This window comes from Sciurus carolinensis, chromosome 4, assembly GCF_902686445.1.
Source record: "Sciurus carolinensis chromosome 4, mSciCar1.2, whole genome shotgun sequence".
Lineage (NCBI taxonomy): Eukaryota > Metazoa > Chordata > Mammalia > Rodentia > Sciuridae > Sciurus > Sciurus carolinensis.
In genome coordinates, this window is record NC_062216.1 from 125,288,034 (window position 1) to 125,307,264 (window position 19,231).

Genomic DNA, 19,231 nt, shown 5'->3' on the forward strand with positions numbered 1-19,231 from the left:
CTGAAAACATTGTCTCAGGGGATCATGAAAACAAACAATGGAAAGACACAGTGGGCACTTGGAAAACCATAGCCTATGTTGGCCTTCATAATGGTAAAAGTTAATTGAGGACAATTTGTCTTTTCCATCCGACACACTCCAGGTCATAGACAAGACTTTGATCCAGAACACATCCCTGTGTGAGTCTTAGGAAGGAGCAGGTCTTAGGAGCAGATCTCAAACCAGGATCCTGGAGGAGGCCTTACCTTGGAATGGGGGTGGGTTTAAAGAGAAAAAGAGAAATGAAGGGAAAAAAAAGTTAACTCTTTGTCTTGGTACATGAAATTTCACCATTAAATTTCACTCTTTTATATCTTGGTGGCTAGTAAATCCCTAGCAGTCTTAATATGGATGATATTTAAACCTCATCTGCTAACACTTTGCAGGGAATTAGTTTAAGCAATTAAAATCTTCCCATTCCCCAAACACCACTGCCCATAAAACAGAGGGCTGTGAAAGAGGAGGCCAACCAGCCTCCAGTCTAATCCAAACTGTAACTTGACGCGGTTTTAAAGTAACTCCTTCCTCAAGACACTTTACTGCCATCTGCTGGAAAGTTGTAGCTATTACCACACAAAGTCCCTCACCACTCCAAGAAGATAAACCTCCCTGTGCAGCACCCAGCCTGCCCTACCGAGGGCAATGCCCTAAAATCAGCTTCACAGTTCTGCCAAGGGCTGGCTGGCACTACTGTGGCAGCACAGGTGCCAACGATCCTTTTCGGGGTGTGTCTCCCCTGAATTCTTGGCTGCCATGACTTCCCTTGGTAACCTTTGTCTGACCATGGTACTAGACGGAATATTGCTTCCTGTTCCCACAAAAACTTAAGTGGAATATCTGCAGGGACCCTGCAGACTATTCAAAAGACCCATCAGGAGTCCATGACCTCCCCCAGTGAAAAAGTTTTGAAGGGGTGTGAATTCATCTCTCCATCATTGCTGCAGGCAGAACTGTAAATGGTGACAGGCAGGGGAGGCCCGGTGGAATGCAGCATTGCAGGCAGGCTCGGCGGATGGGAAACAGATCTGTCTAGGTGCCATCAAAACAACACAACTGGCCACTGGAAACCCTGCCAAGGTCTAGGGTGCTGGGGAGCAGGGAGAGGAGAGGAGGGGGAAGAAGTCCTGTGGGGCTCACACAGCCGGCCAGCCCAGCCTCACGAAGACAGAAATGAGGTTTGGCTTCATTCTTTTCAGCCCACTGATTGCTTTATTTTAAATTACCCTAACTACTTAGCATGGTAAATTAAGTTGAAACCCCCAAAAGTTTGAGGAGGATGTCATCTAATCTGATTAAAAGGAATATTTCCGTCACAAGCAAGGGAGGAAATGGAAATTACCCTGAGTGCACTGCTATTAAATAATTTGCATAGACTTGCATATGCTATACATCAGAAAAGCATATGCTCTTTAGATTTAATGAAATAATTTTCCCTCTCCAAAGACTGTTAGAGTCTCTGTCCTTCCCTATCTGTCTTCTTCTCTTCCCATCTGTCTCTTTTTGAATGTTAAAATTATTTCATGGGAAGGGTATATAGCTATGCACAAATTACATGAAATATGCTAATAATCTTCCTGCTGGCAGGGCTGGGAGGTCCTGAAACTGCATTGCCAAACTTCCCAAATGTCCCCTTGTCAATTTCACATAATTAAAGACTCCCTTTATAGCCCTTAAATGGTTCGGCTTGATTCATTGGGGGGTCCTATCGATGGGGGGAAGGTGGTTAAAACCAATCCTTTGGCTCTACTTTCCAAATAATGTCTTCCTAACCCTAAGGAATAGCATCTAAATCAAAACGAAAATGAAAGGGAAAATCGCCCTCAAGCTCATGTCATCAACATCGGCAGTCTGTGACACTGCCATTCTGGTTGCACATGTACGATAATCATCTTTGAAAGATTTTTGTGCCTGCGCTTCTTTTCAAGGTTCAAACCCTTTGATGGATATTGGCTGCTGTTAAAGCATCACCCCCATTTTATCAATGGAGACAAGGAAGCCCAGATAAATGGACAGGATGGGTTAGGGGCTGGAGGTGGGGGAAGGGGAGAAGGGAAGGAATGAAATCTATCTATTTTTGTATTCTCTATGGATATTCTCTCGTTTTGGGGTAATATTTTAGCAGATCTCATGTTCAGTTGTAATGTAGCCAACAGAGGAATTCTAGTGAATTCCCCAACAAAATTACATTAGGATCAAATGTGATCGTTATAAACACTATCCAGATGTTGGGGATGGACTGGATATAACTCTTTAAGCCCCAAATTACAGTATAATAAATGCAAGCATGGGGATCTGCCAATACATCTGAACTTCGTGTCGGAAACCAGGTCTGACCTTAATTTAACTCTATGAGGAACTATGAGTTTCCCCACTTGTATAGTTAGGATGCATCCAAAGATCTCCAAGTGCTATATTGTCACAAGTTTTATCACTTACTTGAAGCGTGACCATATCAGATTCTGGAGCAAAGCCAATCTTAATGCAAGCATTTTATTAACACATTTAGAGAGGAAACAGAATTGCAACTAGAAATAACTATGGAGGTTATGAAACAAACCTGGTGAAATGAAAAACAATATAGTATTAAGATTACATTTGTCCTTGGTAAATCTCAGGGAGTTATGATACTAAATAAGCAGACACTAAAATATTTTATGATATAAACCAGAGATGCAAACTAGCACAGGTCCATAGAGAAAGATAAAATGTACGAAGAAAAAACTTCATACACTGCCCCTGACATTTTTTTTCCTATCAGCAGAGTTGATATAAATTGATAGTTTTGTGTTATAGCTGAAGGTCAACACTGAATATAGAATAATTACAATGCCAGTGGTTACCAGGAAAGATGACTATTTCACATATTCTAGTATCAAATATAAGAAGATAGATAGCAGGCATTCTGGAAAGCTGGAATCAATAGACCAACCAATTTGTAAAGTTCGAAACGATAGCATGACTACTATCTGCATATTTTGTTGGATGATGCTGGAAGAAACAGAAAGGAAAAAGAAACGTTTTAAGGGGTGCCAAATATGCATCAAGTCCTTTAAAACATGTATGTTCTTTATCTGACTTGAATGTTTGCTATACCAAACTATAGAATGGTTTCCTCCCTGAAGAAACTTAAAGCATAATACCAAGGATATGAAATACACCACCCCTCAAAATTCAGAAGTTAAACCACCAGATTAATAGATGTCACAAGTCAGCATAAATACTGCATTGAGGTTCACTGTGTATCTCCCGTCAACAACATTTCAAGTAAAAAAAAAAAAAAAAAAAAGCTATTTGTAGCAGCTAAAAGTACTTAACACACTTGAAATAAGCTACCCCTAAAAATGAAACCTATGCCATCATTATATTTATTTACCAAGAGCATTTTTTTAAGTCATTGATTTATTTGCAGAAAAAGATCACTAGTGTATCCTCAAAGTCATCTGTCCAGTAGTGAAAATATAGCGGACAGATTGGGAAACATCAACAGGAGAATTCACAGATTATGTGACTTTGAGGCAGATAAGGTAGACCGTAAATGACTTTTTTGTTTGTTTGTTTGTTTGTTTGTTTTGTGGTACCAGGGATTGACCCAGGGGCACTTAACCACTGAGCACATCCCCACTCCCTTTTTAAAATTTTGAGACTAAAGTCTTGATAAGTTGCTCTGGGCCTCACTAAATTGCTGAGGCTGGTCTTGAATTTGTGATCCTTCTGCCTCAACCTCTGGAACTGCTGGGATTATAGGACTGTGCCACCATGCCCCGCCCCTGTAAAGAGTTTTGAGAAGAGGAGACTGTCTCACAAAGGACAGCAAGATGAGAGGTGAAGGCCTAGTTCTCGAAAGATTCTGCCCCTGAGGGCCCATGTCACTTCCACTCCTACCACATTGGCCAAAGTCAGTCACATGGACACATCCAAGTGAAGCTGGTGGGCAAGTGGAATTCTACTACAGACCTAAAAGGAATCAGAAATATTTGGGAGACAGCACTAATAACTACCACACACACTACCCTCAATTACAACATACCCCCTAATGTTTACATTGCTTCAGAGAGTAATAGCATTTCTTACATCTATTATCTCATGAGAGCCTCACAAATCAAGATCTGTTTTATTATCTCCATTTTAAAGCTGAGGAAGCAGGTTCAAAATTAAGTTACTTGCTCAAGGTCATTTACTAGTAAGTGGCAGGGCTGGGATTTGAACCCTCATTTCCTGATTCAGTTCAGTCCTGAGCTGTTTTCTTGATGCCTCCAGACAGGCAGATGGGGGCAGATGCCAGATTGCAGTGACTGAGAGATAATTGGAAGTGAAGAAATGGAAGAGGGTACACTAAGAAGCTTAGATCCTGTCTCGCAGTCACGGGAAGCTTTCTAGCAGCAGAGTGACATATTAAAAGGAATGTTTCAAAAGGCTTCTTTTACAGTCCTTCAAAGGTGCCCCAGACAGGCCCTCCTACACGCCTGGAAGGATTAATAATTGTTTCAGTTTGGGGGGGAAATCACTTTTGCAACATGGATCTGAGCTTTTTCAAAAAAAGTTCATGCCCTTTTTAAACTCTCCCACAAGACAAAATCAGATAGTGATTAGGCTTGAGTGTCAGGCCACTAGTATTACAGAGAAGCATTTTAATGGCAAAACACAAAAACAAAAACAAATCGTAGAAAGAACTTAAATGTCCGAAAGGCAAATAAGAGAATGTATAGTTTCTCCACAAGATAGAATATGAGGTGACTTTTCAAACAACACTTTTTTTAAAGAATCCCTAGTGTCATGGGGGAAATCCTCAAGCTATAAAGTTAAGAAAGCAGGATATAAAATTATACAGTCTTAAAACAATTATGAAAATATACACACAGCTATACATCCTCTGGGTGGTTGGATTACGAGTGATTGTATTTCATTTAGACTTCCCTGAGTTTTCAAGTTTTCTATAATATACATGTGTTACTTTTACGAGAAAAAATAATAAAAGTTATAAAAGAGAAAGAAATTGACAACCACACAGGATGAATTAGAAGGAAGAAAGTAGATGAAAAAAATCTGACCTTTTATGGGAGGCATAGGGGATGAGAGGTTGGTTATTGTTTTATTTTATTTTGTTTTCGTTCACATACACTGTGAAGCAAAGAGGCATAGTCATCAGTGGGAAAGGTTTAGTTATTAATTACAGTAGAAATAGACCTGCAGAAAAGATCACTATCATACACCATAGTTTCATTTAGTAGCCTCTCTCTTTTTATGAAAAAGAATAAAATTAATTTTGACATTAATTTGAATATGTTACCAATTGTTTGGTGAGTTATCACTGATTTATGGTTTAGAAAAAGATTGGTGTGAGAATACAGTAACCTGGGCCCCAGGACTGTTCTCCCATGAACTAAGAATATCTTGGGAAAATTGGTCTTCATTTCCTCTCTGCTAAAAAGCCCAGGGTTAAAATAGGTGATCTCTACAATATTTTCAAGCCTTAAAGGCTATGACTATTTTAATCCATATTAATATCATGTTAATGAAACCAACCTGTAAGTGCATTTGTGTAAAATATTTTCAGCTAGACCACCCACTTAATCAAATTATATTGGAATGCCATTACATGTGCCAGTATTCTAGGTGCCATATTAAATTAAAACAGAATCCTTTCTCCAGCATTTAACTTTTCAAAAATGATTTGTAAACTTTCAGGAAAAGTTAGCTATGATATTTATGAAAATCTGTACAATAAAATCATCTTTTTTTTTTTTAATCCAAAGACTAGGAAGCTATCTGGCAGTGGCAGGTGGGTGACACATCTAAACACGCAAACCTACCACAATAAAAACCTGTTGGTGCCACCTACCTTGTTGTTATGGTTTACCTATGAGGTGTCCTCCCAACTCACATGTTAGACAATACTAGAACATTCAGAGGTGAAATGACTGGTTATGAGAGCCTTAACCTAACCAATGAATTAATCCACTTGAACAGATTAACTGGGTGGTAAGGTAGGCAGGTAGGGTGTGTCAGGAGAAGGCAGGTCATTGAAGGTGTGCCTTCAGGGTTTTTATTTTGTCCCTGGTAAGGGGAGCTCTCTCCCTCTCTGCTTCTTGGCTCTCATAGCCTAAGCTGCTTTCCTCTACTGCACTCTTCTGCCCTGATGTTCTGCCTCACCTCAGGCCCTGAACTGGCTGTCTATGAACTGAGACCTCTGAAACTGTGAGCCCTAAATAAACTTTTCCTTCTCTAAAATTGTTCTTGTCAGGTCTTTTGGTCACAACAGCAGAAAAGCTGCCTAAAACACTTGCTTTGATACTCAGTGAGAATTTTCTTTTGGATACAATTACCTTCAAGTAAGAAAGTTGGTGGGGAACTTCTAAATGTGAAATACTTCAGGATGGAGAATGTAAGATTCAACTCATTTGAATTCTCAAATAAAGACAAGTCTTCATTTAATAAATACAGACATTATTTTAAATCAGGAGTCAGCAACTTTTTCTATAAAAGCACAATTATAATACAGACTTTGCAGGCCATTGGAAGTCTGGGTCCCAACTATTCAGTTCCACCTTTTTTTTTTCTTGGTACCAGGGATTGAACCCAGGGATGCTTAACCACTAAGCCACATCATCAGTTCTTTTTAAATTTTTTTTTTTTTTTTTTTTTGAGACAGGTTCTCACTTGCTTGTTTACATTCTTGCTAAATTGCTGAGGCTGGCTTCAAATCTGCAATCCTCCTGCCTCAGCCTCCAGAGCTGCTGGGATTACAGGTGTGTGCCACCATGCCCAGCTCAACCCCACCTTTGTAGCACAAAAGTAACCATATACAATGCATGAAAAAGTGACCATGGTTACATGCCAACAAAACTTTATTTGCAAGAACAGATGGCCAGTCCCTTTGCCTAACCCCTTTTGGAAAGCATATTTTCTATTCATATTGCATTCAGCTAATGTTAGGAGATGAGGGTGAAAAGGAAGAGTAAGAAAAACCTAAAGAGTAGAAAGACTGAGGTGGAAGGGAAAGGTTAGTGATTTGAGCCCAGGGAGGAAATTAAAGTAATACTTAAAAAAGGCCAATGCAGAAAGAAAAAAAAAAAAAAAAAAAGAACTAGAAACAGAAAGACAAAGTAGTGAAGAAAAATAACAAGCAGGAAACCTATTTCTTTTGTGGTCCCTGGTCCATGAAGAGTAATGCTAGGAATCATGTATAAACAAACAACATGTATTAACTAAATTTAGTGGTTTTAAAAAATGTTTGACTTACAGTTTAAAATCTTTATTTTTCAAAATAATAAAAAAAAAATGCAAGAAAACCAGATGGAAGAAGACCAAAAATAAAGGTATGAAAAGAAAAGGGAGGTGAAAAGAGTGTCAAATGGGAGTAGGAGCAGCATATGGGCAGCCAGGAGGCAAGAAAAAGGAAAGCGTCCATTTTTTCTGTCTTTTCAGTCTCTGCTTCTAGAATTCCAAGTGCCAAGTCTGAGCTGAGACCCTTTGGTCTTGCTGGGAATTTCCTGGTCAAAATAGTCAGCTGCAACATACCCAACGACACAGCCGTCACAGCCATTCCCCAGCCAATGCAGATTCCTCTGCTTGAGTTCAAAGTGTGCACTGGTCTTTCATGACAAGGATGGGAAATTAACCATGGATCAGTGTCTTCATCCATTCGTCACACCTTGGCATTTCCTTTCAATTAGGAATAACATGGACAGAATCTCCAGACCTGAGAGTCCTGTAGAACTTTCATTCCAAGAACTGAAGTGTACTCTTCAGTTCTGACCTTGTAAACTTCATAACCCAAGATGTGAGGGTGAGAAAGGAGAATAAAAGACTCAGGACCATTAGGTAGAATTACACTGAAGCCATCTTAATTAAATAGGGATTGAACTCTATCCTTGTTCCTTTCTATTTCTTTCTCTCATGCTCTTATATCTCCTCCAGAGACAATTCAACAGCCTCTTTTCAATCCATATCTGGCTTTACATAACGCTCACATTCAGGAAGTTCTTCTTTACATTTAACCCAAATCCTTTCTGCTATAGTTAAAACCCGTTTCCTCAGTGGAGATTTGGAACAGCTGGTTTCCATTCTCTTTATAGCAACTCTTCTTAAAGATTCATAGGCTTATAAAGGACATTCATACCAACCTCACCTAAGGCACATAGCTCTTTTTTAAAGCATTTTCCATGAATATTTTCCTGTACATATGTTAATAACCAATCACCCAGTCTGTGGAGATCTGACTCATTGAGCAGATTTCTACAGTTCAAGAAAGAATAGCCCCTATCCAATCACTCAAGGTGGGAGAGGGCACAGAGGCAACCACTTAGTACTTAAAATTATTAAATACCTGGTTTTTTGAAGACACTGGTAATTTGAAGTTTGGGACAAAACTAAAACAGGAGTAGAGTGCTTATATCTGAATAGGGAAGCATGTAGAAATGACCAATCTTTGGCCAACTGCCTATATAGTTCTGCTCAGGAATATCACCTCTTTGTGGGAGCAAGTCAAGGCATTTGAGAATTTTGACAAATAGCACCCAATGTTGGTCTCTCAATGAAATTTGTAACTGTCTTCTCTCCATCACACACCTCAAAAGGCTTCTTCTCTGAAGCATTGGGGGAAAAAATCTGGAGTTACACAAAAGATCTTCAGCTGACTTAGGAGCAAACAACATATGTTCTTGAACATCTGTGCGTTTCCCAAGCTATTTTTTTCCATTATTGCCAAGAGAAAAGAAGTTTAGTGGGATGTTTCTCCACAGAGGCACAAGTCTATAATACTCTCTGTTGATTACATATAAAAGACACAAAATATTAGTTTATTAAAAGCAGCTTCAACCATTGCTGTACAAAGCAGTTCTCCGATGGAACAGATTTATGAAGTAACGGCTGAAAGGTATGCAGATCACAAGATCCATGACAAATGTACTTTATTACATGGATCAGAAATTCCATATGTACTAGCAGTTACTGTACAATGATACACAACACCCAACTAAGACCACTTAAAGGTTTCGCTGATATTGAAAACTATAAAGGCACAATGTGAGAGTGAGAAAGTGTTTCATAAGATAGCATAATGCCAAGACAATTCATCGCTTTAGGAAATAAAATACATTCTGCATATTATAAACTTATTATAAAGCTATGCTATTCCTTAAATTAAAATTCGAAAGTCTTTGCCCCATTCATTGTTTAAAGCAGATGTTTATAACATTTTTTCCATACTTTAATTTGAAACTTGGTTGAATGAGTACCAGATTTAACATTAATAAAATTAAGAAGATTTCAGATTTTGTTATTTCCATCAAAACAAGATACTTAAGCGTACAATCATGTAGCACCAAAAGACTGGCTAGAGCAAAATAAACAGAATACAGTTCAAATATGACATTTTTATATAAGGCATTTCTTGACTGGAAAGGACTTTACCAACTTTTGACTTGAATTCCAAGTACAATTTTGAACGCATTCTACTGTATGCTACTTGGTTCTCCAGCCTGAGCTCGACAGGGCACTACTCCCACTTCAGCTCCTTACATCTCCCGGTATCTTAAAGGTTCCTCTTTAGATGCAATCAGGGTCTTTGTTACTTTCCATCCTAGGCATTCCTTCCATACTTGGAGCAGTTTTGTTCACTACTTAACAGTTGCACTACCTTTTCTGTTTTCTCATCTGAAACTAGGGATAAGATTATTGATCCCAAACCTTTGTTTTATAGAGTCAATAAGTAAAGCACTTAGTGAATAAGCATTCTCTAAATGTCAGCCTTTTGTTGTTGTTGTTGTTTATTACCCTAATGAATGAGTCTCTATGACATCAAATTGCATTGTTTCCCTGCTCTAAAATAGATGTGAAAGACCTTTGACATTCAACTACAAAAAGTTTAGCATTCTTTTCCTAAGCAGGCCCAACCTTGGCTCTGGTCCTTCTAGCTGCCTGATAGCCCCCTGGGACAGCAGAATGGCTTTTGACCTTTTGTAAAGCACATAAAGGTCATCCCTCGCCCGCAAACACTTTCCTGTAAAATTAGCATGTGTCTGCTGTAATAGTGTTCTCATAGGCTGGTAGATATGGGGAAAAAAGAATTATCTTTGTGCCTAGCACATATTTGAATCAATCTGCCAGGTAGCATAAGAAGTTAGTCACTTAGCAAGTAATATTAGCCAAGTCTAATGTTTGCATTTCAATTGTAGTTCTTATAAGTTTGGCAATTCCTTGAGTCTCTTTAGAGGACCCAATTTTTGGGTCCTTACTAGCTTGAACTACACACCGTTATCCGTCACCACCTACCAGTACATTTAAGATATTTGAATCGTCATTTATAGCCAGTTAATTTTTCTTCTCCAACTTCTAAAAATTATATCCTAGATACATAGATCCAAATTTTGAAAACATCCAAATTTCTTAACAAGCAAATATACACTGTTGCGTATTTTACATAGCATGCAAAGTAGTGGGGAAAGATAGGCATCTACATTAATTTGACAGCAGAAAAAATGTGGTCAAAACCACTTAGAGCTTCAACCAACCGCAGTTCATATTTCTTATCAGTAAGCCTGTGCACCAATGATCATGGCCATAGCTTTTCCTTCTTTTGGAAGGTCAATTCATTCCTAAAGAGTTTCTTAGGGAAATCCAGTCTGCTTTAGACGCAGAGGTTTGAGGAGAGTTCTAAAAATCATTTCTCTACTAATCTGCTCTTTATCTGATTCTGACTCTGCATCAACCCAACCCATCATGGGTTGAACCAACAAGTAAGTGTTCTACCCTAAAATTACCTTTTTCTTTTAACAATTTTGGGCATCCTTAAAGCAGATTGGCATTCTAAGAGTAAAGGCTTTAGGGCCCAGATGCCTGAATTTTGAATCCCAGCTTTTGTACATATGGCCTGTATGCCTCAATTTCACCATGTGTAAAGAGAGAGAATATTAGCACCAAACTCAGGATTGCTGGGTGGATTAAATAAATTAATACTTTCAGCAATTTTGACTATCTTAAATCTTTGAATATAATTTAATTTCTTTAAAAACAATAACATTACATTCAAATCCTAATGCCATAGCTCAATCTAATTCCAAAAATTATTTGGTGTTTAGCTTGAGCTCCACCTGGTGGCTTTACAGCAGTTCTCTGGAAAACATCAGTCAAATTAAAAGATAACAAATTTTAAAAAGATAAGCTAATAACAGATTAAAGTGCTATACTATATTTCTCAATTTATCATACCCTTGCACTAATTTTGGAATGCCAGTTTAAATTTCCTGCCAAATTTGAGGTGGGAAGAATCCTGCTGGCAGTGCAGTTCAGGAAGTTAGTGCCTTAGACCTATTAACTGCATGGTACAAGGCAATTTTTGTTCAGTGGCAAAATTTCCAGGGGACAGGACACTCTAGAACGTGATTCCCAAGTAAATTTTTTTAGTGGTGGTATTTTTGTTGACTTTCAAGTTAAATCCCAAATGGACATATTTCATGACGGACAAACTTAAGTCAACATTCTAAAATCACGGAGAGGTCCTAGATGAGAGTGCAAAACTTCTACCACTGGAAGTCAAATTAGAAGTCATCAGCCACAGAAAATGTGAATAAACTCCTGGCATTGATCTCTCAATTCAACTTAGAAGGAATTCAATTAGATTTATTTCTTGAATATTTATATGTCCACTTTTCTCTCACAAATGCTGCTATTCATATCTATACCAAAATGCAACAAAAATCGTGAATGATGCCCATCTTCCAACTTACATCTGTCTTTGCTGTGTGTGTATGTGTGTGTGTGGTGCTGGAGATTGAACCCTGGACTCTGTGAATGTTAGGCAAGTTGTTCTATCACTGAGCTACATCCCCAACCTATTTTAAACATTTGAAGTTATCCACTAACTTCTGACTGAAATAGTTAACTCAGAAAAGCCTATTAAAATAATTTCGATACTTTAAAATACTTTAAATTTTATAGATTCCAATCTTCACAGGATTTTGGTCATATCCTTTCTATCTATATTGTGCCCCAGTCTCCTAGGATGTTTGGCAGTTTATGACCTCATGGCCAAGTGACCTTATTCTAAAATTTTTCACTTTCACTTGGTTTCCTGGTGAATTTATCATCTTCTTCTGAGCCGATGCCCAGCATTCAGTTCTACATATCCTAGTATATTCCCCAGTACCTAGCAAAGTCCCTGGCACAACGGAGGTACTCAAGAAATATTATTTCAGTAAACATATAAAATGATTCACCTGATTAGACTGGAATTTCAGAGGAAATGCTAAATTTAGATTGCTTGATTAAAAGTAGATTGAAATTAGCAAATTATAGCAAGACATTTAACTAAAACTAACTTCCATTATAGTACCAGCATTTTCAACAGTGCATTTTATTTCTCAGAAAACTGATCTTTATAAGACTATATTAATAATAGGTTAACATTTCCAGTGGTTCTTTGGATATACAGCATTATCCAAATTGATGTGACCAAATTTTTTTTTTTTTAAGCATCTGGAGAAGCTGATTCTGGAAAACATACTCTGGGAAATACTGTACTATATTATATTTAGGCCACACAATATTAAAACTGAAGAACATCAAGTAAGCTTCGAGGAAAAACCTGAGGTATTCTAATTTAAAGTATACTGCTTTGCATATATCAATATATTCCACCTAATATTAAAACTTTTAAATAATTTAATGGAATTTTCTGGTCTTCTCTAGTACTAGAACACCTTAATAAAATAAAAAGAAAAGATCAAACTTTTAAGTTCTACACACAAAATATCTTTTATTCTAAATTATAGAAAAATCAAAACTCCAAACAAGTACTACTTATAAGACCCACTGATGTCACATTTTAAAAATATGTAACTACATAATAGCTTTTTAAATATCTGAGTGAACTCAAATTTGTCAGTTTATCACTTATTTTACCTTTACTGATTATAATTTTACCATGTTGTAAGATCAAACAATTATAACCACATTGATTTTTTTTTTCTTTATTTTGGTACCAGGGATTGAACACAGGGGTGCTCAACCACTAACTACACTCCCATCCCTTTTAATTTTTGAGACAGGGAGTTAGTCGCTTAGGGCCTTGCTAAATTGCTGAGGTTGGTTTTGAACTTGTGATCCACCTGCCTGAGACTCCCGAGTCACTGGGATCACACACATGTGCCACCATACCTGGTCAACCACTTTAATTCTTGACAGGATTTTGATGTCTGATAGTATCTAGATATTGAATGACAACCAATTAAAACATCAATATAGTTTTCATTTACCAAAGAAAATATTTTATTTGAGTTCCCAAAACAATCTTGAGGGGTTATTCTGGGTTTAAAGAAAAAAAGATTAATTTAAAATATGAAAACAAATAGTTTTCATTTAGTGAGAGTCAAAAACAAGGTATACATTCTCCAATCAAAAATGTGTCCCATGTGGAATTTTTCAAGTTTTTAAGGGTCTACCAGGCCAAACCCTTTGCTGCCTTTGCTGCTTTTGCTTTGCTCTTCCCCTTTCCTTTCTCTCGCTTTGCCTTCAGTCTTTTTCTTTGCCTCTGGTTCATCCATATTGGGTACTGTCCATGCTGGTCTAGAAGAGTCTTTTTATTTCTCTTAATCTCAGTCTCCATTTTCATGTCATCTGAATAAAAAAAATATGGAAAAACTATTAACACTTATGTGTGTAAAAATAACCCTGTGAAAGCACATGAATGCACTGAGCCTAACAGAACTGAAGGCAGTCTGAAACTACAGAAAAAACTTATTTCTAGAATGCTATCACTCAAAACTCCTTGCAGCAAGCTTGATGGGATTAGACACATGCTATATGTTACTATAATCATGAATGATATAAAAAGTGTTTGTAACTATGGGCACTCTCTACTTACTGAGAAACTTTCTAAAGAATGTTGTCTTGACTGTGCTTTGGAATAATAAAGTCAAATAGGAAACATTTAGGATTTATGGCTTTGAGTTACTGAATTAGTGGGTAAATGTATGGTTCTGAGCACATGTGAATTTTAAGAATACTTCTCATTTTTAAGTGATTCCTTGAGTTACATAAGATAGTTAAGGCAGTAAGAGGTGCATCCATACTTTTAGTGGACAGGCTTTACAAGTAAATGATGAGGAATGACTGGCTATTACTTATGAACATGAATTAAATCCTAATGAACTCAGAAAGAACTTCAATGCCCTCAATAGAGTGGTTTAACAGCAGAGATATGGTAACAGACATAAGCATAAACAAAGAAGAAAGACCTGAACACATCCTGGGGCTGCCACACTTCTGCTCAGGTAACAGACACCCAGCTCTAATAACTGGGAACTTGGCAGGAAGTTCCATGCAACTATGTTATGGTATATGTATCACTAATCTTATTTACTGGTAAGGATCATGCCCAGAATGTCCCTCTCATGGACCTAACCATGGTATACAAGATCTTCTATTATCTCTACTATTTGATGTTATATTCAATAGTCATCATTTCCTCACTGCCTAGAATAGTGCTGATGTTTAATAGTCACTCAATAATTAGTGACTGAATGATTATTGTAGGTAAGTTCTGTTAAGAACACAGAAGATTCAAGGTTTTAAGGATGCCAGTGATATAATCTGATTTATATTCTAAAAAGATCACACTGGGTAATATGTAGGAGATAAATCAGAAGGGAAAAAGCTGAAGAAGACAAAAGCAAAAAGATTACTATGATGGTATAGGCAAGAGATGACAGTTGTTTTACTCAGCTTTTTTGCTGCTGTGACTAAAAGATCTGACCAGAACAATTTTAAAGGAAAAAAAGTTTATACAAGGACTCACGATTTCAGAGTAAGAGTCTTAGTCCATAGAAGGCCCGCTCCATTCCTAGGGGCTTGAGGTAAGGCAGAACATAATGGTGGAAGAGTGTGGGAGAGAGAAGCAGTTCACATGGTGATCAGAAAGTAGAGGAGAGTCTCCAATCTCCAGATACAAAATAAATACCCCAAAGCCACACCCTACCACTTCAACTGGCACTCAGTTAATCCTGATTAGGGCAAAAACTCACTGATTGGTTAACACTCCTATAACCAATTCTTCTCTGAACCTTTTTGCACTGTCACACATATGAGCTTTTGGGGGAAAACACCTCACATCCAAACCATAACAACGATCATTTGAATTGAGATGAAAGCAGGAAAAATACAGATTCTGCTGCAATTTTAGAATATTAAATAAGACTTGCTAAGGGTTTAGTTATGGAGGAAAAAAGAAAGCAGGATCAAGGATGACTACTAGTTTTGTGGCTTAAGATACTGGGTAGGCAGTTGAAAGAAGAGAAATAAGGAGAAACATCAACTTAAGGGCAGTGATAATGAACCATAATGAATACAAAGTGGGACTCTCCTCACTCTCAGTCCTGTCCCCATTTAGCTCCTACAATACTCCAATAATGAGGGCATCCAGACATTCCCTAGGCAGGAAATGGATGAGAGAATGCTTCTCTGAGGATGAAGAGAAAAAAGATAAGACACAAATTCTGACACAGGAGATCTCCTAACAGGACCTCTTATGGCCCTTTCAATTACTTTACAGGTCTAGCAGGTGATAGGACCTCCCCACCATGCCTTCACCCATTCCAGCTTCCAAATATCATTTTAGTGCCTCACTTAAATACTAATAATGACTACTGATTAACCTCTAATATAGAGATAGAGATAAAAATAAAGGAATGGAAGGGTGGGGATGAGATGAGAACTCCCAAAGAAGATAGATGATGCATACAGTAGATCTGAATTTCAAAAACAACTGTATTTAATACCCTCAGGGATACTAAAGAAGAAATATAGCCACTAAGAACAAGAGATTATAAAATGGAAAAGTATAAGGAAAAAAAAACTTTTGAAAATGAAAATTTGATAGTAACATTAAATAGTAACACAAGAACTAGAAAATAAAGTTGAGGAAATTACAGAGTGTAACAAAAGAAAAAACAAAAAGGAGAGAAAAGAAAATTACGGGATCAATTCAAGAGACTCAGGAGTGTGTGGGGACCTGGCATATGAAATTTAAAAGAATTCCTACAACGCAAAACAAAACAAATTTAAAAAACAGGCAAAAGATTTGAATAGACTTTTCTCAAAAGAAGATAAGCAAATAGCCAATAAATACAGGGAAAAATGTTTGGCTTCATTAGTCATTAGGGAAATACAAATACAAATCATGGGACACTAACCCTATCCATTGCTGGTAGGAATGTAAAATGATGTGGCTTAGGTAGGAAAGAGTAAACAAAGAATTATATGACCCAACACTGCCATTTATAAGTATATACCCAAAAGAACCAAAAGCAGGTATTAAACAAAAACTTATACACAAATGTTCTCAGCAACACTATTCATAATAGTGAGAGGTAGAAGCAACCAAATGCTGGTTAACCAATGAATGGATAAATGAAATACAGCATATAAAGTGGACTATCATCCCAACTTCAAAAGGAAGTAAGTATTGATACATGCTACAATGTAGGTGAAAATCAAAATTATGCTAAGTATGAAAAGTAAGGCATAAAAGATGGCATACTGTATGATTCCATTTTTATGGCATGTTCAAAACAAGTAAATCCAAAAAGACAGAAAGCACATTAGTGATTGTCAGAGGCTGGGGGTTCAAGGAAGTGGAAGAGAGACTTTAATAGGTACAGGGTTTCTTTTTAGGTGATGAAAATGTTTTGGAACTAGAGGTGATGGCTGCATAAAACTGTGTATGTACTAAGTGCTACTGAATAATATACTTTAGGGAGAGGCATTGAGTAGAAAGAGAAAATTTAAAAATAGTCATTTTGAAGAATAGGAAAGGAAACTTACAGAACTTTAAGGTTGAAGAATACTGCTCTCTTCTCTGACCACAAGATACCACATAAACATACTTCAAGAGTACAGATGCCGTGAATTCTTAATTCAGCTTGCTGCCAAATTCGTACATTAAGATGTGAGATTCAACAAACGTTTTGCTCTGCTGAAACCCAGCATTATATACAGCCTCTACCTTAAGACTATGGTTAAGACACAGAGGTCCCTGGAATTTGTTGAAATAAAATAAATTAAAATTGATCTTCTGGGTAATTGTCTAAGTGCACAGGACTCATAGTATGGTGATCTTGCAAAGACCTTTCTATCCTGTGGGGACTCTGACTGAATTGTGCACCATTCCAACCAGGTGAAGTCTAGATTTGTCCCCCATGGTACTGTCTACTCCTGAGACACTCAAGCTATTATATAATCACCAAAGATCCACCCTGAAAATCCACATCATGTCTATTCACATGAACTGGTTTTAAAATAGTTTAGCAGAGAATTTCTTGTAGCAATATAGCCTTCAATAATAAACACAGGCACCAAAGGTGTGTAGGGGAGCAGATTTGAAGGCAGGCAGAGGACAATTTAAAAAAGGAAAAAAAAAAAAATCACAAAAGGAAACTTAATTTTTTAAAAAATGAAACACATAAACTCACCATTTTCATCTTTCACCTCACACTGCATTTTCCCTTGGCAATGTCTGGGTACCACCACAGTTGCTATTTCTTCAACATCTTTCATTAAAACATCACTGCCTATTTTGAGAATACTTTTAAGTCTGTTGAGCTCTTTTGGAGCGTTCTTTTTCCTCTTTTCAGCACGCATCTTCCTTTTCCACTTACTACGTAAGCTTTTAGCCATCTTTTACCTGGCAGTTAACAAAAACATATATCCAAAAGCAAATTATTTAAAACCAAAAAAAGGCAAATCCTTGGGAAATCAAACCAACAGTTATTTCTACAAAACAGGAGCAAATGGAAAATAACTCTTTACTAAAGATTTACAATAGCTTAATGTGCAACTTAGGTGTGGATCAATATGGCTCCTATTGCCACTAAATAAGTAATTAAGAATGTTAAATCAAACTCCCTGTGGTCAACGGCAAGTTGTATAAAAAGTTAACTCTGAAATCTCCTTAGTTTCCTTACAAAACAAAGTCAATTTAATTCCCCCCAAATGTAAAAAAGCATCACCAACTCATATTTACTAATTACGAAATTACTTTTACAAACATCACCCTCCAATGGAATGCAGGCACCAGGAAAGTGGATGTTACGTAGAGCGTATTCACCATTGACCCTCAGCGCACAGCCGTCTGCGTAGAGTCAAGGCTGAATGATTTGAATGCCAGCAAGCACAGACCCACTAGGCTACCTTGTCTACGACCCAAGCCCAGCACGGGGACAGCATACAGGGTTGCGGAAACAGTCTTTAGGGCCAAAGTTAAACTTAGCACGACTGACTGACAAGAGAAGGCTCCGTTTTACACAGAAAACGAGAAATCGAGGGCCACCATCAGGAGCCGGGGACCCGCGCCCTTGACCGAGTCCTGCCTCTCCACCTCGGAGTGGTCAAACTTGGCACAAGAGGGTCAAGGCTTGGCACGAAATTTTCCACAGGCAGCAGAATCGAGCCCCAAGTCTCACCCCACTGGACCCCGGAGGAACCGACCCACAACCGATAAACCCACAAGACCACCTTCTGTAAGCAGCACGCCGACCACAACTTCCGCCTTCCGGCCCGAGAGAGCGCAGTGCACGCCGGGATCCTAAACGTCCGGTAACGCCTTGGAGGCGGGGCCGGCGCTGACGAGCTTTCTGCTTTAGATGTTGAACGTTGGCGGGTCCCTTACCGGCATAGAAGCCAGATTTAGAGAATTCGAAACAGCCTTCCAGACGGGGGTCCTGCCGCGTGTAACCTGCTTCCGCGGCGCGGGCATGTCAGCCCCAAGACTCTATCACAGAGTGAATCCGGCAGGGGACCGTGCTTGTCAGATAGGAGATCGGAGCCGACCTTTAAAGTCGACCTCACCGTCCCCGGGTACTCAAGATACATAGTTAATCATCCTAGATCACGTGTACTTTCTGAGATCGTATTGAGAACGTCTATATTTGCAGCCTGGAAACTCCCATCATGGCTCATGATCTTAAGGACGTACACGTATGTCAAAACTTACCAAACTGTACACTTTAAATACTTGCAGCTTATTGTCAGTTATATCTCAAAGGTGTCACCAAAATCAGAAAGTAATCCTATTCCAAAGGAGAATTTAAAGTGTAAAATTTAACCGTTTCACTTCAACTGATGTTTACCTGTCTGAACGCTTACATACCAGGCACAGTGCTAAGCCTAGGACATTGAGCTCATGAACAGTGCTGTTATT

At 38.0% G+C, this 19,231-nt stretch overlaps 1 protein-coding gene across 1 annotated transcript; it reads right to left on the reverse strand.

The window, feature by feature from the left end:
- Positions 1-13,278: 13,278 nt before the first annotated feature.
- Llph (LLP homolog, long-term synaptic facilitation factor) lies at positions 13,279-18,826 on the reverse strand. Its single transcript, XM_047547956.1, has 3 exons — positions 18,547-18,826; positions 17,505-17,716; positions 13,279-13,653 (listed from the first exon to the last, which is right to left on the reverse strand). Exons 2-3 carry the CDS (start codon positions 17,707-17,709, stop codon positions 13,475-13,477), a joined length of 384 nt encoding a protein of 127 aa, XP_047403912.1. The 5' UTR covers positions 17,710-17,716; positions 18,547-18,826; the 3' UTR covers positions 13,279-13,474.
- Positions 18,827-19,231: the final 405 nt, after the last annotated feature.